At 35.8% G+C, this 20380-nt stretch overlaps 1 protein-coding gene across 1 annotated transcript; it reads left to right on the forward strand.

The window, feature by feature from the left end:
- The first annotated feature begins 20 nt into the window (after window positions 1-20).
- On the forward strand, window positions 21-20343 carry scarb2c (scavenger receptor class B, member 2c). The gene is made up of 12 exons (XM_055180651.2): window positions 21-238; window positions 1111-1268; window positions 1551-1695; window positions 2017-2205; window positions 3636-3727; window positions 3799-3918; window positions 6688-6866; window positions 6949-7067; window positions 9431-9504; window positions 13417-13468; window positions 16093-16245; window positions 17961-20343. Exons 1-12 carry the CDS (start codon window positions 116-118, stop codon window positions 17997-17999), a joined length of 1443 nt encoding a protein of 480 aa, XP_055036626.2. The 5' UTR covers window positions 21-115; the 3' UTR covers window positions 18000-20343.
- Window positions 20344-20380: the final 37 nt, after the last annotated feature.

Below are 20380 nucleotides of genomic sequence, written 5' to 3' on the forward strand. Positions count from 1 at the left end.
ATGGCTGCACGAATACAACACGCCTACCGTGATTTTTGTTGAGTTCGCGAAGCATGTAAACACTGTCAGTCCCCCGCTCAGTTTTTCTATCTGGCCGTCTGAACAGAACCGGGTCATGATGATGAGGTCCTGCTGTACTTACACTGTGGGAGTTCTGTCTATTCTGCTGTTAATCTGCGGGATCGCGATGGTTCTGTCACGAGTCTTTGAGAACCTAATAAACAACAGGGTAAAAAAGGTCCGTGACACATTTATACTGCTCTTACTTTATAAACTTCACATTTGTGTGTCTGTTTAAAATGTCATTTTCACAAAGTTTATACATTTAAATGTATTATTATTATTATTAGCTCTTTTTGCAATATCATGTAGACTTTGAAGAATCTTGCAGTGTCATTGTATTTATATCAAGGCAAGTATCGATATCATCACTGGATCATAGTTAATAATCTGACATTTCATACATTTTTCATCATAAACTGCATGTATATGAAGTGAACCCAAAAACTCTTAAATCACACTTAAATTACATGCCTGAATGTTTTCAGATAACTTACTGTAAATGTGACGCAATTAGTGGTCGACCGATATTTTATTTATTTATTTATTTACAGATAATTAAAAATCAATTACTATACTATATTAGAATGATATTACAATAACAGAATTAAAGTAAAATGAGTGACAAACAGAAATTTGGTGAAATTAAATAAAAATTAACTGTGTATAATATAAATATTTACAAGAAATATGTTCTGTGGATTAATTGAAACCTCACGGTGGAGTTTGAATAAGACTGAGAATAACAACAGTAATGTCATGTTAATAATGATAACTGAGTTTGCAGACCTTTACTGTATTACATCTGCATGTCTTTTCATTACGAACAACAAATTTAAAGAAACCGAAAAGTTTATTGGCTAATGCGAAAGGAAAAAAAATCGCCCACTGTAATATATCGGTCTATCACTAGATACAATAATAGACGTAGTGTTGATGTAGTATAGTAGATCATACAGAACTGATTCAAACATCCGGCTGATTTTTAGTCAAATCAGAAAACTAAACTATAAGTTCATGAAAGTGACTCAAATCTTTTTTAACTTACAGGAAATCGTTCTGGTGAATGGAACAGACGCCTTCTCAGTTTGGCAAAACCCTCCACCGCCGGTTTACATGCAGTTTTACTTTTTTAATCTGACCAATCCTGCAGAGGTTCTGGACGGATCCAAACCCTCCGTCGTACAGATCGGACCGTACACATACAGGTGAGCATCTGCTCTTGAGGTAGTAATAAGGATAAAGATCATAACTGACTCAATAACTTAGTCATAGTCATTTCTCTGGATGTATCATGATGGTTTGTCACATGACCTGGTTTCGCTGAGCATGTTTCCTTCTCACTGAATCTGCTGACATCAGATGTTCCTCAAGATCATTGATTCTATCCACTTTCAGGATTTATGTGTCTGAATGAAACATCTACTGTTTGTAAATTGACATGCGATTGTATGTGAATAAACATGAAATTCCTTTTTCTGTTTTTTCAGGGAGTATCGACCGATGGAGGAAGTGAACTTTTTGGATAACGGAACGAAAGTGGCAGCCATCAATCCAAAGACGTACGTGTTTGAGCCTAATATGTCAAGTGGCTCAGAGGACGACATCGTCCGAACCGTCAACATACCTGCTGTGGTGAGATGCCACATTATCACAGTTCCTTATGAGAAATATATCTCTACTGGAAAAAGAGCAGAGAAATGAGAGCATATGTGGTTAAACATGTTTCTATCCCAAATTCTCATGACTTTGATGCAAAAATAACACATATAACTTACCCGAAGACCATAATTGACAATAAAGTAAACACACAAACATTGTGAAGGAGCTACAAATTTTCACTTGATAATAAGTAGCTTATGGCTTGAGCTTTATTTGTGTCTAATGTGATATTAAAAGAAATGTATCTGCTTTATGTTATAATGACACTCGTTTTCTGTGTGTCTTTGACGTTAGACAGTGATGGAGAGATTTAAAGATAGCATCCTGAGTCGAATTATCAATGACTTGATGATATCGAAGGGTACCGGTGTGTTTGGGACTTTTCGGGTGGGTGACCTGCTCTGGGGTTATGAAGACCCTCTGCTCAAAGATCTCAAGAAATTTGTCCCAACCCTAGATGACAACTTTGGACTTTTTTACAAGGTACCATCTCTCTCATGATGAACTATCATGTATCTGTAGATCTAAAGCTGAGGCATTTATCTGTGTTTACAATATAAATTACACGCACTTGTTGTTGTAATCTAATGTTTGAGAAAACCGCTCTGTTTAGTATTAAATCTGTATTATTTCTATATTTATGAAGATTTAAAGTCCATGTAAAGTCACTTCAGAGAATTGTTTCTGCACACATTATACATGCTCGAAATGTATAGCTGAAACACATTACGAAGACGGTTACGCCGTCAAATAGTTTACCACATTTTGGTGTTAAAGGAATAGTCAATTTTCTTAAAAGAAAAATCCAGATAATTTACTCACCACCATGTCATCCAAAATGTTGATGTCTTTCTTTGTTCAGTCGAGAAGAAATTATGTTTTTTGAGGAAAACATTGCAGGATTTTTCTCATTTTAATGGACTTTAATAGATTCCAACAATTAACACTTAACTCAACACTTAACAGTTTTTTTCAACAGAGTTTCAAAGGACTATAAACATCCCAAACGAGGCATAAGGGTCTTATCTAGCAAAACGATTGTCATTTTTGACAAGAAAAATAACAAATATACACTTTTAAACTACAATTTCTCGTCTAGATCTGGTCCTGAAAGCGCCAGCGTGACCTCACGCAATACGTCATGACGTCAAGAGAGGACGAACGCGAAACTCCACCCCAGTGTTAACAAGTGTGTTGAAAGAGGACCGTTCCTACGTTGTTGTATGTCGAGTGATACTAATTAATGTCTTTGTGTCAGTTTATTGTTTAAAATGGTACACATATGTGCGTTTTATATATGTAACACGTGACCTCCCTACGTCACTACACATTTGCGTGAGGTCGTGCGGGCATATCACGGGACCGGACCTGGACGAGAGGTTGTGGTTTAGGGGTGCGCGTTTTTTATTTTTCTTGTCACAAAAGACAATCGTTTCGCTAGATAAGACCCTTATGTCTCGTTTGGGATCGTTATAGTCCTTTGAAACTCTGTTGAAAAAAACTGTTAAGTGTTTAGTTAAGTATAAATTGTTGTTGTCTATTAAAGTCCATTAAAATGAGAAAAATCCTGCAATGTTTTCCTCAAAAAACATAATTTCTTCTTGACTGAACAAAGAAAAACATCAACATTTTGGATGAGATGGTGGTGAGTAAATTATCAGGATTTTTCTTTTAAGAAAATGGACTATTCCTTTAAGGATTATTTGGGCGGGGCTAAAACGGTGTCTCGATGACACACTGGAGGCACCGTGCATGGCCCCGCCCCTAACACAATCGCGAGCATCCATTTAGGTTGTAGCGTTATTTAAAAGTTGATAAAGACGGCTGCTTTTTTTCGTGAGTGGGCGTGGATTCAGTGCTGACAGCGCACATTTACTTTGTTATTAAGAGTTAGTTTATTTAATGTGTTTCAGAAAAACGGCACCAGTGATGGAGATTATGAGTTTTTGACGGGGACGCAGAACTATAAGGATTTCGCTCGTATAGACAAGTGGAACGGACAGAGGTACCGTCAGCAGATCATCTGTGGTGTTCATGAATAGTTTGGACTGATCATCTCTATTCTGTGTTTGTTAGTTCATTAAACTGGTGGAGCACTGATTCCTGTAACATGATCAATGGAACTGATGGAGCCTCTTTTCATCCAATCATCACTAAGACGGAGAAACTCTACATATTTTCTTCTGATCTCTGCAGGTAGGAGATTAACAGTAAACAGTAGATCATGGAAAAGTTAAAGCTACTATATCCATATTATTTTGGAACGTGGAAGTAAGTAACTTTTTCCTGTATTGTGCGAGTATTCCACCAGTTAAAACCGTTATGGTAAATATTTACTACACCTGTCGGAGGATGAACTGATGAAGTGGTCTGATACATAATTTGATTATTATCAGATGATATTATGAGGGACACGGGTGTGCCGTTTAACTGGATTGTTAATGTTTATTATGAAAACCAGAAAGACCGGCATCATTTGTGCAGTTAGGGGTTGACATAGTAGCTGGTACAAAACAAAACATTTGTTTTGATCATAGTCTACGCACGGGAGCTGACTGTGTGTGTGGCGCACGTGCACCCGTGATCTGTATCCACACATCAAAAAACTTTCATAGAAACGGCAGTAAACAATAAATACAATAATTGTTTAAAAACAACTAATATTATGCTGATAAAAATATGCTTGCTGGTTTTATCTATTTTATTTATTCAGCTATTACATATTACTACAAAAATGAGCTTACAGTACAGAATATATACAACATAAACTGTATGTTCTTATAATAGTTAATGTGTTGGTGCGTACTTTTGTTATGTTTTAAATAAAAAAGGAAATTTCCTCATTTCCTAAGTTCATGTGGCCTGCTCATTTTCTCATATTTGAGGCATGGTTTACGAAGATGGTTATCAAATGCGTTTGTACGTAGCTCATAGCCAATCGTTTCAATTATACCAGATGACGTATGTAGAGCGACATCAATTCAAACATACCGGTAAACAACTTTTATCGGTACGTGTGAACACAGCTGAAAGCTATGCAACTAAACCGGTAGCTGTATATTGTATTGAAAAACAACACATTTTAGTGGCACTGTGACAAGCACAGTACAGGCATAATGACAATATGGTGTTAATAAATACCACTTACCATTTATAAGTTAATTGTGCTTCGTCGACGACGATACCTGCCTAGCAGTTTGGTCCTATAAAACTCTGTGGTAATCATGTTTTGACATATCCAAACATCCTTCTTGATATGAAATTGTTTAACGCAAAAAAATTGCTCTTTTTTTAAATAAACTTGCGTTCAAAACTACTTAGAACACTATCTAAGGCTGCATTGAAAAGTAACTTCACATCTGCTGGATAAACAATCTGCATCGATGTGTCGCATAGACGTCATCATCGTCTTGCTGCCCCCTCCCCATTCTTTGATTGGTTCCCTATTTCAGGAGAAAAAAGCCATAGTTTCCATGCTAGACTTACAGCATGAATACATTTGCACGCAAGTTATCATGGGGAAACCCAAGCTAAAGTTCATGTCACTTTTACTATGATATATATTCAATTATTTTGTGTTGTTGCTTGGGGATGACAGGTCTTCAATGTGCAACTATAAAAGCACAGAGGCTGATACCAGTACCTGTACGGTGGGAAATCGAGTTTTTGTACATGAAAAAGACCAAGAGTTCATGTTTTTTAACAGCAAATTTTTAATTTATTTGTTGAGTTTCTATGGCGGCACATCAAGCTTATCATGCAGTCTGATATTCAGCAGCAGTATCTGTCTCATTCAACACATTGTAAGTTATTTAAACAAATCATAATAAACATATTAAACTACTACATGTATTCAGTATTGTCTTCGTTTTATGAAAACTATTATTACATCGCTTGATAGAGACATTTTAAACATAACAAAATTATGCGCAAACACATTAAGAAATATTATAAACATTAAATAATAAGCAGTTTATGTCGTATTTATTCTGTAATGTAAGCACATTTTTGTAATAATATATAATAGCAGAATAAATAGACCAGCTAAATCAGCATATTTTTTAGCATAACTGTTGTATTTATTGTTCACTGTCAGTTTCTATGAAAGGTTTTACTGGATGGATGTGTGGATACAGATTATAGGTGCACATGTAACACATACACATTCAGCCATTGTGTGTGGATTATGGTCAAAACAAATGTTTTCTACAGATTTACTGTGTTTGTACCAGCTATTATGTAACAAATGATGCCGGTCTTTCTGGATTTCATAATGGGAATGAGCAGGCCAGTCAAAGCGGCACACTCTATTCACAAATAAGGTGGATAGATTTTCTGATTTTTATTGATATTATAATGCTGAGGTGTAGCGTTTAGTAATAAAGTCACATGATTTTTTTCATCAAAGACCTACATGTAGTTAGGTTATGTTAGTTCTTTGCTGGTTGTCACAATTAACCTTGAAACATAGCTGTGGTCAACAGAATTTAAAAACAGAAACCTCTCGTGACTTCTTCATTTAGTAAATACTCTTAGATTTTTGTTTTTAAAATGAGTTATAGTGGTTTGATTTTGAACAGGTATTGATCATATTGAGTGATGTTAATGGATTTATACAACAGATTATCTTATCAGAAGTCTGATCGAGCAGTTTTATTGACTTTTGTTACAGTGTTTGGCGGCTGTCGTCAGGTCTGGTATGTAGGTCATTGGTTGTTTAAATACAGCAGATGGTCACATGTCACTTTGTTTTCATCATCTCTAAACGCATTACAAAACAAATCTAACTTCAGAACCCTGAAACTCTTTCTGGTGTTTTATCTTTAGAGGATATTTTAATCATTTCATGATTTGTACAAAAATCTCAGTCATGTTCTGCTTGACCTTCTATGTCAGTAACATTTGCCAATTTTATGAAAATAAATGAAATAAAAATCTCAGAGTTTTATTTGTCTTTGTGTACAGATCTCTGTATGCAGTGTATGAATCAGACGTGAGCGTACAAGGACTCCCCGGCTTTCGCTTCGTTCCTCCCAGTGAGGTTTTTGCCAATATCACCATTAACCCGGATAACGCTGGGTTCTGTGTTCCTAACGGGACCTGTCTCAGTTCTGGTCTGCTCAACGTCAGCATGTGTAAAGAAGGTAGATCAGTGTTTATGTGTTTAAATGTGTGTGTATCAGAGCAGATGATTGGATGATAACCTCTCTCCGTGTCTCGTCTCAGGAGCTCCCATCATCATGTCCTCCCCTCATTTCTATCAGGCTGATGACAAATACGTCCAGGATGTTTTTGGAATGAACCCCAGGAAGGAGGAACATGAAACAGTCATTGATGTAAACCCGGTATGTCCTGAATCCTCAGACGTCCACTGTTACTACACACTTAAGTCTGAGAAATTAAGGCTTGATTTAGATTGATGTGACGTTTCTGATATGACAAAATCACAGTCAAGCATTTATTTGATCTGTAAAGGGTCATGAAACCCCCTTCTTTCTGCTCCAGTCCTAACTTGAATTACCGGGGGCATCATGCACCAATTATTTTCAAGGAGGCACATTGACTACGTTTACATGCACCCTCATAATGCCATTATTTACAATAATCAACGTAAGGCCTTAATGGCAGTAAAATGTTTACATGAGTTATTAACCTCTTCACTCCTGTTTACAGGCAGTTTATATTTTCTGATTATTCACACATAGCCCAGTGATGAACCGAACTCACATTTACTGTCCACTGTTTTAATTTACTTACATTAAATGACAAACACGTTCTTATGGATTTATTTAGTTTTTTGTGTTGTGATAAAAAGACCTGTAATGGTTTTATACGCTGCTGTCGTGTAATTTGAGCTGTTTCTGCTGACAGCGAGTCGTGTTTACAGAGTTTAGAAAAACTTCCTAATGTCAAGTTTAAAGCAAATTCACACTTAAGGTGCGTGACAAAAACACACACACACACACTTCAGTTAGTGCGGTATAGATGCGATTATAGAGCTTACATGCCAAGGCCGCATACTGCATTTAAAAATTGTGTACAGCACCTGTTTTAATACGATTATACTTATGAGCTTAATCACATTATTTCTATCAAAGTATTGTGTTCACATGAGGTAAAGTGTAATCGCATTATGAGGGTGCATGCAAACCTGGTTATTTTGCACAGCTCACAGAAATGTGTGCATAAACCGACATTAAAAAAGAAATATTATTTCATATTTCTAAGAATCTGAGCCCAGCTGCCTTCATGTGAAAAATACCAAAATAAAAGTGTTGACCAACTTTTATATCAAATCCGTATATCAGTTAATTCAATCAGAGTAATGACATGCAGAAGTTACATCTAATATGTGGCATTTATGTTTATATACGTTCAGTTTAATGACTTGTTTAAAGCTGCTCAATATGTGAAATTAATGCATTTGCACAACAACTATGTTATGCTATAAAATGAATGCAATTTTAAATGCATAAAGTATTTAAACAATGAAAATGACATAAGCAACAGTCACGTGATTGATTTTAATGTTCAACACTGCAAAAGCATTAATGCTGTAATCTACACTTTAGGTTTATTTTAACTTTTATTTTATTGCAATTATTTTTAAGACAGAACTGATAATATGATGCATATTAAACAGATAAAAAGACAAGTAACAGATTAATGGGTGCTTCTTTGATTTGGAGGTTGCATGCAAAATCCGTCTAAAAAAATGTATCCGTTCTGAATTGGCTTGACATCTTTGCTTAAAGGGGCATGGACGATGTGAGAAGAAGGACGGCACCAGTTGCCTCCGCACTGTATAACGAATACTACAATTCACTTTCAGTTTAAAACTGTTATAGATGAAATATGACAGTACTGTATTTAAAGAGATTGAACCAAGTTCGAAGTCCACTAGTCTTCAATTCTCGTTCAGCTTTTCTGAGAGAAATGGTTGCTAAATGTAGTATTTAATGTACTATAATAATCTGTGACGTTCACATGATGTTGATTTCAACAAATGCTAACATTACCTTTAATGATGTGCAACACAACCACCACTGTTAACATCTCAGATTATAATGTTTAGTATTTCATGACCCTTTAAGATCTTAATACAGCAACTGTGTGTGAAGCACAAATACATTGCGTTTGAACTTTAACTCCAGCAGATGGCGTCATTGTGCTGCTGTTAAGATTTATTAGTTATTTATTAGGTAAAGTTAATACAAACCCAGAGAGACAGATCAGCTAATATGAGATGTTGACTGTGTCTGATCACTGTGATCATAACATGTGTCTGTCAGTCTGTCTTGAGTTTTATCATCTGACTGATAAGCCATTCTCATCCACAGGATTCATATTAGGGCTGCTCAATTATCAAAATCATAATTATTTAACACGATTACTCCGTGACTTTGAAAACATGCATTTATTTAATCTTTTTATGAAGTAAACGTTGCAATAAACTACATGTGTCAAAGCAGTAGTGCCTTCAAAATGCCTTACAAACACATCGGTCCAGCAGCACACAATTTATATTTTAATCACACAATAATTGTTTTAATGATTAATTGCACAACCCTAATTCATACATCATTTCAGGTGGTAGTGTTTAACATTTACATTAGATAAAGTCTCACATTACCATAATAAATGGTAATAACATGGATGTGTGTGTGTGTGTGTGTGTGTGTGCGTGCGTTTGTGTTTGTGTCCTCAGCTCACTGGACTTTTACTTCAGGCTGCGAAGCGTCTTCAGGTGAATGTCTATCTGGAGAAGATCTCTGCATTCAGGTGAGGGACCTTCAGACAGGTGACCTGTTTATAATGAGACAGGTAGCAGTATGTAATGGTGATATAACGCACGGTGGCCTTTGATCTGTTGTATGGGATATACTGTAATCATCTGGATCTCTCTCAGTAAATATCTCAATACTCTGGTAGATTGCAGGTCATATATATGTGTGTATTATATGATCTTATCATTCCAGTAATGATCTGGCAGAATTACTGCACACTTAACTTTACCTTTGAGCTTTATGATAAACATGATTCAGACTGTTTCAGCTATTACAGGTAACAAAAAACTGAAATATACCAGCAATCATCCATTACACATGTCCTTGTTATGTTTAATATAAAGTTTACGTTGCTTTGTCAAAATGATGAAATTATCTGGATACATGCTTAATTCATAATAAGAACGTATTAACACAAGCTTTTTTATATAACACTAGTATAAACAATTATATTTGTCATTTTATATACAAAATATATTTCTATTTCGACATGCACATTATCTGAGTCATGTTGGTCCAGTTTAATTCAGAGGACTCATTGGTTTGGTGTATTCATTTTTATTGTGAGCCTTAAAAATATAATTATTTTAGTTGCAATTTTGTAATATTAACAGCTTAAATTCTCTAATATCTTTTTAAATTGTGCAAAAAAGTACTCAGATTCTGTCTGGCCTGAGATACTTTGGACACAGAGAGAGATAGAGAGAGAGAGAGATGGTCAATATGATGGGGGGCTTTTGGTTAACACTGGTTTAAACATCACAGATCTCAGCTGAGAGTATTAACTTCAGTTAGTGTATCATTACTAGTGTTTGTTAGTGTTAAACATCAATGTGAGCTGTTCACACAAATCATCATCATACACAAACGAGAACTCAGATTTCATCTAGATCAGTGATGCCCAAACGTTTTTCTACCAAGGGCCAAAAATCAAACCTGACTGATGGCTGAGGGCTGAATGTAAATGTTGCTGTGTTATATTACAATTAAACTTGCAATCAAAAATAAGCAAACATTACTCTGTTTATTATATCAATATATATCTAAAGCAGTTTTATTTTCAAAGGTAACTGTTGTAAAAAAAAAAAAAGGAAATAATAGTGCAAATAATTTTTTTATTTCCTTTTGTCTGTGTTCCAAAGCCTCGACCTCTCCATTATTAGCCTATAGTACCCCCGATAGTTGAGTTTTGTAATGAATGCTATAAACATGGTTCCCACGAGTCCTTGAAATCCTTGAAAGTTTGTGAATCTGGGGGAAATAATTCAAGGCCCTGGGAAGTTTTTGAAAATATACATACATAGATACAGGTCATTTAAAATGCATAAATCAGTTTTATGCAAGAAGTTTTCTGGAAAAAATCCATATTATTCCCTGTGTAGTGTAGGATAATATCATAAAAATTCTAGATTTTTTAAACACACGTGCTAAACGGTTCACTTTAAATGCTTATATCTTCTGTATTTTTTTATTCAATTCAATTTTATTTTTATAGCGCTTTTCACAATTGTTAATTGTTTCAAAGCAACTTTACATTACTACTACCTCGCTTTTCTATGCTTTTCCTACATCTATAAATGTAACGTATACAGTAAAGTAGTAAGTTAAGCAAAAGGTCGCTGACTCGCCAGCGAATGAAAAAAAAAACCTAGGAGAAAAACCCTCCTGGCTCGTCGAGGGGGAAAACTCCTAGGAGGAGATAAAACCCTGAGAGAGATAGATATATATATATATATATATATATATATATACTATTGGGGTATGTGAACGGGTAAGCGAATTAAACTGGTTTATGCGAATGTTGATTCATACCAAAATGCTTTTTGCATAGTTGTGTTTGACACATGTCCCCAAAGTGTCCCCTCGAAAGGGAAGTGTAACAATGTATCTTAAAAGGTAACACGATGTAACCTTGCTCTTACATGAAATGTGTCCCCACATTTAGTCCTTGAATTTGAAGTTAACTGAGGTGTGGGAACCCTGTATACATTTTCAAGTATGCATTTCCTTATCTCACATGACATGCCGGCACTCATTCATGTCTAATTTATTAAGAAAAAAATTAATTTTTTAAGTAATCCTATTTATTTCTAATATAAATTATATATAAGTATAAAAATGTATATACACATGTCAATATTTCTTGTCAACATGCATGTGTGTGTGGTTATATATATTTATTACACGGCTCTCTGGAATGCTTGATTCTGATTGGTCAGTTGAGACATTTGCAGGTTCGTTCTTTTCGAATAATAACCGCTCCAAAATAATAACGCATAGCCGGACTACTTGCACGAGTAATATCGCTCCGCGCCAATAAAGATCAATAAAGATTACTGTCTGTGTGGCGCCATCTTGTGACAAACACTCGACAACCACGACAAGAGACAGACAGCTTACTGAGACTGAACTTGACAAAATAGAGCATGACAGCTACGAAGCCATCACACACAAAAAAATACAGAATGGGGATTAAAACTTCTCAAAGAGAAAAAACGGAGACAAGTATGAAGCAGAGGATCTTTATAAGGTATTACGATCATTTTATGCATCTGTGCAAAGTTTCGCGGAAGGATAAAAATGTTAATTTAAAACAAATATGCCAATAAAATGTTTCAAATTCATATTCATGTCCAGTTTTTTTTTCTTATGTGGCAAGTAGCCATGTAATAAGCGGGATAATGTAGAGGCAGCCGGTAGTTATTGGGAAATAAGCCCCGACAGTGTGATACAAGACCCTCCGCTTCGCGTCGGGTCCTGATCACACTGTCGGGGCTTATTTCCCAATAACTACCGGCTGCCTCTACATTATCCCTTACATATATATATATATATAACTATTATTTCATCTGAAATTAAGAGTTTTTCCTAGTTCTTTAAACTGCTCATGCAATCTCAACTTTACTTTCTTCTTTGCCATATTTGACTTGACCTCGGTAATTGCTGCTTGCAGCTATATTTATATATAATTATTACATACAATACACACACATTTTTATGATGTAAACAAAAACTTTTAGTTGCGATTAATCAATATGCAGCCCTATTTATATGTTTCTAAAGAGAATCTGTGTATATATATATCAGACACTGGTGTATGCAGTCTGATTATCTGACATGATTTATCAGTCAGAGTCAGAGTCAGGTTGATCTGATCTCTTTCTGTTGCTTTTATTTCTTTGGACTTTGTTCTTCAGCAGTATGTTTGTGTGGTAAACAAGAATTTTTATTACAAGTTTGTTAGGATTCGATGTGTTTTTGTTTGTTTAATGTACAGCGGAGGGTTAAATCAGTCTCTTGACCTCTGACCTGCAGCAGCTCCAGTGTGATTGACAGCTACATGTTGAGCTCATTATTTCAGCATGTGTACAGGTCAGGTGGTCCTGTGATGTCGCAGAAGAAACAACGCTGCCAAATTTCCCACTTGACCCGACAGTTTCTTGGCTTGTGATGTGAAGTTTGATATATCTGAGCGTCAAGCCGTCACACTGCAGATAAATCAGTGTGTGAACGGAAAACATCTTCCCAACGCTATAATTATCATCAGTCACACAGAGATGAACTTCCCAATCTTTGTGTGTGTTTGTGTGTGCGTAATAAGGGGCAACCTCACGACCTCTCTGGTGAAGCCAACACAGAAGTGATTTAAATTGTAATTCATCGACTGGCCACTAGAGGCACCAAAAAGGAGTCAATCCTCATAGACCTCCATGTTAAAATGCCCAACTTCACAGCAGAAAGTTATGTTTACAGCCTGGTACAAAAAGTGTTTTGGTCTATATAGCTATTTTTGGCACAACCCTTCATGACAGCTGTGAGTCTGTGAATTTTTTTGTGGTTGTGGTTGCTTCACAAACTTCTCTTAACTTGACAACATGTATCCACAATCTTTTTTGTTTCTTTACAGTCAAACAGCAAATATCATGACGTTGGTGTATCCAGTGATGTACATTAATGAGGTAAAATTTCAAAAAGTAATGAGGCTATTTCTCCAAATCCTTTCAAGTGTTTTAGTGTTTGCACATCCAGAAATCATTTATAAATAAATGTGATGTTCATTAGAAAGTTGAAAAAAGTTAAAGGGATAGTTCACCCAAAAATGACATTGTCTGCAGTTTCTCAGCCTCAAATTCTTGCAAACTTGTATAAAGTTGATGTAAAATTGTAAATATAAAAAAACTTTGTTAAACACAAATGAAGATACAGTATTTGTAACCAAATGGTGTTGGAATCACATCGTCCTCCATTGTAGGTTTAATCGGTATGAATCGCATACAAAATTTGTGTTTGCATAAAATTTTTTGTGTGTGTATAATTATTATGCGTATATGAATACACACACACACACATGCATGTATTTAAGAAAACAATTATGTATATGTGTGTATATATATGTGTGCGTGCGTGCATGCGTGTAAAACATGTAAATGTTTCTTAAATACATGCATGTACAAAATAATAACACAGTGCAAACACAAATCTTTTGACAGCTGTAGTATTTTAACATTGTATTTTTTTCTATTATGGGAATGTGATTACTTGGCTGGGAGAGTAAACGATGACAGAATTGTCAGTTTTGGATGAATTATCCCTTTAAAGGCCTGTTAACCTGTAGTTAATATAGTAATGTTTCTATATTCACAGTAGTATAAGTAAAGTGTATAGTATTGTGTAGGCCAGTCAGTCAGTTGTGAGTGTTTACCGTAGTAAATCTGAACCAGATTCTCCTCAAGACTTCTGCATGTAACAAGATTATGTCACACGAGTAAACCATGTTATTTTTCAGTCCAGACAGATATTTGCAGCTATTTAAAGTTTAGATTTGACTTCAATAGAGGAGTCTCTTCCTGGACCTTCATCTTTTGTTTGTGTAGTCTGAAGCTGAAGTTAGCAGATGTTTCTTCGCAAGACTTTGAGATCTTTACTGCTATACAGCTCAGTACTGTAGAGGACACAAATGTTTATTAAGAGTAAAATCCAATCTGTTTTGTAATTATATTTAACAAATCAAGCTGGAAGAGAGCGAGAGACATTTCTAAAGAGAGATTTGTGATTGCATCAGTTTGGTTGACTAATACTGTATGAGTTTGGTTATTGGTAATAAATGTCACATACCCACTCGTCTGATAAAGATTGCACATTAAAAACTGTCTGACCCTGTCTGACATTACTGGAGGTTATGGTGAACAGATCCAAATCATCATAGCAACTTACTTTGACACGGTTAAACTGAGCCGACTCAACACAAGCTGATAACCCAAACGGTGTAGGAGCTCTTAGACACTTAAGTCAAGTTTCACTAATCTTAACCGTGAAAGATTCAACTTCAGATCTTAATATTTGGTCAAGTTCGTAAATAAGGTTTTTTTTAAGTTCATACCAATGGCGGTTGGTGACTTCTTCTTCGAAGGCTTACGATAAGAAATGTGTCATGTCAAAATATGTGTTTAGTGCATAGGTGTCATTTACGCTGGGGACATGTACCCACCACTTTTTGAAATGGCTGATTTTGTCCCCACCACTTTTTTAAAGCATTTGGTTAAAATGTTCTGAAAAATCAAGCGATACCTGTGCAACTTACACTGCAAAAACTGACTTTCTTACTTAGTATTTTTGTCTTATTTTCAGTATAAATATAAAAAAATTTAAATTCAGATGCTTTTTCTTGATGAACAAAATGACTTAAGAAAATAAGTCTAGTTTTTTGACAAAAAAAATAAATAAAATTTAAGTGAATTCAATTTAAGCAAACTTTTCTCACCCCATTAGCAGATCATTTTTAGATATTTCAACTGAAAACAAGACAACAAGTAAGGAAGTTTTTTTTTTTTTTTTTCAGTTTATGACTGGTTTATTGGTCCAGGGTCACATATGTTGTGTTGTTGTATGCTTATGGTGTGTTTTCTTTTACATATGTAATGAATTTCATTCTAATCATTGACTTAACGTGCTGCTGTTTTACACATTATGGTGCTTTGGCACTGTTCTGTTGAGCTGGTGTTGTAGGGACTGTTGCATGTGCAGTCGACATTGTTGAGGATTTTCTGCTGAGTATTTTCGTGTTGTTGACTAGCATACGCTATGCCCATTTTTGATGCGCCGTTATTCAATATTTTTCCCGTCCTGCTGTAATGTTTTTTCATCTGATCTTGTGTCCCCACCACTTTTCAACACAAACTGACGCCCCTGGTTTATTGCGTCATTTAAACTTATGTGCATCACGTGTCATGTCAGAATACATATCTGCTCCAGACGCTTCAAAGGGGTTTATGATAAAAGAGACACTCACGTTTACCAGATACTCTCTAAATCTCATGTGTAATGTTTAGTGTTAAGTTAGTGTCTTTTTTAAACCTCTCTTTCATCATAAACCCTTTCGACGCATGTGCAGCAGGCTCGTATTTTGACATGATGCATTGCACATAGGTTCACATGACACAACAAACACATATTTTTAATTTGCGGCCCTCGGAAAATAAGTCACCGGCCGCCACTGGTTCATACATTTCAGACACCCCAAACATTAAATGTGAGAAAGTGTTGACATTTCTGTGTCTCTGTTCTTCTCTGTTGTGTTTCTCAGAGTGTTGTTATTGATGAAGAATCTGCGAAAAAGCTGAAAGTGGTTATTACTGAGGCTGAAGTTGTCATCAATGTCCCCTTCATCGTGATTGCTCTTGGCATCTTACTGGGTGTGGTCTTCATAGTGATCATATGCAAACAGAAAGTCCCAGAGGTGAGTCTAGAACTGCTTTCACACATACAGTCTTTACTGAGATCATGTGTGAACTTAAATACTAATACAGGGTTCCCACGGGTCCTTGAAATCCTTGAAAGTTTGTGAATCTGGGGGAAAATATTCAAGGCCCTGGGAAATTTTTTGAAAATATACATACATAGATACAGGTCATTAAAAGTGCTTAAATCTATTTTATGCAAGAAGTTTTCTGGAAAAAAATCCATATTATTCCCTGTGTAGTGTAGGATAATATCATAAAAATTCTAGACTTTTTAAGCACACGTGCTAAACTGTTCACTTTAAATGTTTATATCTTCTGTATGTGAATGTTGATTCATACCAAAATGCTTTTTTGCATAATTGTGTTTGACACATGAAAATGTCTCGGGTTACGTATGTAACTGTTGTTCCCTGAGAAGGGAACGGGACGCTGCGTCTCCCTTGCCATAATTCCTGTGTCCCTGTAACGCCATCATTGGGAATATTTCAGATAGTGATATACTTCCTGACTCCCGCGTCACCCTGTCTTTGTTGTTAAGCCTCACCATTGGTTGAATTTGATATACACATTCAGGCGCACTTACCCCTGGAGGCGTCCCCAAAATGTCACCGCAGTGACGCAGCGCGAGTTCCCTCGAAAGGGAACTGTAACAATGTATCTTAAAAGGTAACAAGATGTAACCTTGCTCTCACTTAAAATGTGTCCCCACATTTAGTCCTTGAATTTGAGGGTATTAGTCCTTGAAAGGTTCTTGAATTTGAAGTAAACTAAGATGTGGGAACCCTGTACAAGTAATATACTGTTACAATGCTATGTGTGAACAGGATAGGATAGGATAACCGGTATGAGCATGGATGATGTCAGTACACACCAATCATAACGTTCTGACACAGATGACACATTTACCTCATGCACTGTTTACAGAAGTTTCTTTTCACACGCTGGTAGGCCTAACATCAAACACACATCAAGTGCTAAATTGGCCAAATCTCTTCACCAGAGTTATTTAAAACAGTTTGCTGAAATGCTCAGGTCCTTTGCACACACTCTGTGAAGTTTTATGTTTAGACATTAATGTTTGAAGTCATCTACACAGTGTTGTAACTGTGCACGACTGTCAGCGTTTGCCACAGAAGTAAAAATATTTTAAACAAAAATAAAGACTGCGGATATAAGGTCATAACCCAACATTGACCTCGCCGCAGGGGTTTAGTGGAAACGTCCGCTCTCTGACAGAGTTTACTGGTGTTTGGTACTAATATGTGAATGATATCTTACTGATAAAAGACGTAACGTTGTTGCACATTTTTGTATTTCTGGGTATCTGCTAAAAGTCATTCTTGTAAACTAATGCTGGTTATTTATAGTAATTCCTGTGTGAGAGCGGCATAAATGTGTTTGCGATATCACTTCCTTTTCAATCACACCACAGATGCTGTTTACCAATTAAATGTCAGAAAGTAATCGTCTCTGATGTGAAATTTATTCCAGTTGTGTGTTTAAATATTTTTTTAAAGTTCAGATTTACATTTTCATCACTGAATCATTATTTATTCAGCATTCTTTTTGTTTCATCCACCATATTGGATGGGTTTTTGTAGCTCAATGCAATGCATTCTGGGATTGGATTGTTTGAGAGTGATATATAAGGTGTATGTTTCATGTCAGGAGCAGACGTCTCATATGTTTCATGTCTCATTTGATTTGTCAGAGCTCAGCAGATGAACGTCAGCCCCTGATCTCATCATAAACTCCACGAGAAACAGCTCAACATCACCACGACTCACATTTCTGTAGACTTTAAGGTAGATTTCACAGCACACACAGCAAGAGTTTGGGCTTCAGTTCAGCCATCACACAAATCAAAGTCAAAAGTTTGACTGGTGTCACCTGGTCAAGTGTCAGATTTGCCATCAATGAAGTTCTTTTAAATGTGTTTTATAAACTGAACCAAGTCAAACAGGCTTATTTTACAGTTTTATGTGGACATTGTTGTGATTCAACATGTTAAACATCACAGATCTAATAATGTTCTTATACGAGTCTCTAAGTGTCTAGAAAATCATTTCAAAACTAATGCAACATTTATTCTGCTTTATACGAGTGTAACTTATGAGCCGGTGTTTGAAAATCACTAAATTCATGTTTATATTCTGCTGCTGTGCAGATTCTCACTACACATGATTTGGTGCCATGATGTAGATTTTTTTTATTTGTTTTGTCATGTAAAGTTTTCTTCTTTGATGTAAAAGCATTAACTCCTCAAATGCATCTGTAACATTTTAACTATAAAAGTTTGATATACAAGTTCTCAAACTATACATCTCACCATAACTGTGTGTTTACATCAGACGTGAATGGAACAAATAAATCACACTATTCGTGCGTAGTTGGACGCTTGAACATTTTGAGTTAACTCGCTTCATTTGCGCGTGAAATTCAGACGTGAATACACTCAATTTGCCGGCTTTAGCTAGCTTGTAGTCTCAATGTGTGTGTATTGTATATATAGCTCAAATTGAGTAAAGAGCGTTTTTTTTAAAACTGACCAGATTGTCCGATCACTCGCTCATTTTCTTCCAAGATCCTTTTTATTCCTGTTTCTATAAACAGGGTTCCCACGGGTCCTTGAAATCCTTGAAAGTTTGTGAATCTGGTGGGGGGGGTTCAAGGCACCGGGATAGTTTTTGAAAATATACATACATAGATACAGGTCATTGAAAGTGCTTGAATCTATTTTATGCAAGAAGTTTTCTGGAAAAAATCCATATTATTCCCTGTGTAGTGTAGGATAATATCATTATATTTAAATTTCCTTTTAAGCACACGTGCTAAACTGTTGATTCATACCAAAATGCTTTTTTGCATAGTTGTGTTTGACACATGAAAACGTCTCGGGTTACGTATGTAACTGTTGTTCCCTGAGAAGGGAACGAGACGCTGCGTCTCCCTTGTCATACTTCCTGCGTCCCTGTAACGCCGTCTTTGGCAATATTTCAGATAGCGATATACTTCCTGACTCCCGCGTCACCCTGTCTTTGTCATTAAGCCTCATCATTGGTTGAATTTGATATACACATTCAGACGCACTTACCCCTGGAGGCGTCTCCAAAGTGTCACCGCAGTGACGCACTGTAACAATGTATTTTAAAAAGTAAAACGATGTAACCTTGATCTCACTTGAAATGTGTCCCCACATTTAGTCCTTGAATTTGAGGGTATTAGTCCTTGAAAGGTTCTTGAATTTGAAGTTTGTGTCGTACAGGTGTCCACATACAGCAATGATGATTTTGTCCTCTGTTGTTGTTTCATATTTCTGCCTCAGCTTGCTACCCCATAATCACGTCACTACTAGAGCAAGCTCCTGATTGGTTAAAGCGATGTGAATATCTGCCAAAGTTCAGATTTTTCAACTCGTGCGATTTGCTTGAATCACACGTTACGCACGTCAAACGCTCAATTGCAAGTTATTTGCGTGAATGTCGTCATTCCCACCGCCTCAAACAGACCGCAGGATGTCTATCGCATCTTTGCATTGACTTAACATGTAAATCACTCGCGTTTAATGCTTTATTCGAGTCTGGTTTGAACGCACCATAAGAGACTATTGAGATCAAATCTTTTATATGCAACTACTGTCTAAAATGACTTCATTGACATTTCATGTTTCTTTATATTGTAAGTTGTTAATAAATGCAATATATAGTCAGCGATGTTTATCTGGGACAGTATTACTACAGTATTGAGAGAAGATATTAACATGAATGTATGGTACTGTATTCCTCACAATATCTCAAATTCATTCATTCATTATGATGCACTGACATTACCACAACTCCTCACCTCTAACACTGTTGTGTTTCTGTAAATATTACTAAGAGAGTTTTAATTGATCAAACCTCAGTAAACAGGATTTTACCCATTAACCATTCACTCAACTCACGCTGAATTTGATCGTTTTTAAAACATTTTCCAATCCATTTATTTCAGCATTGTCATCTGAGCTTCTTATTTTCTTAAAAAAATATATTGCACTATCAATGTAACAAAATAATGACAACATGTAAACAAAAAATAAATGTTACAACATCTTCCCTGAATTGTCTGATATTTACAAAATAAATAAAGAAT

This window comes from Misgurnus anguillicaudatus, chromosome 9 (genome assembly GCF_027580225.2).
Source record: "Misgurnus anguillicaudatus chromosome 9, ASM2758022v2, whole genome shotgun sequence".
Taxonomy (NCBI): Eukaryota; Metazoa; Chordata; class Actinopteri; order Cypriniformes; family Cobitidae; genus Misgurnus; species Misgurnus anguillicaudatus.

What these genes read in the sequence shown, in the direction of transcription:
- scarb2c (XM_055180651.2), top strand. Translation starts at nt 116, where the DNA reads ATGATGATGAGGTCCTGCTGTACTTACACTGTGGGAGTTCTGTCTATT. An exon ending in TTTTCTTCTGATCTCTGCAG is followed by an intron (nt 3,919 to 6,687) that starts GTAGGAGATTAA and finishes CTTTGTGTACAG; the next exon opens with ATCTCTGTATGCAGTGTATG. An exon ending in CAGTCATTGATGTAAACCCG is followed by an intron (nt 7,068 to 9,430) that starts GTATGTCCTGAA and finishes TTGTGTCCTCAG; the next exon opens with CTCACTGGACTTTTACTTCA.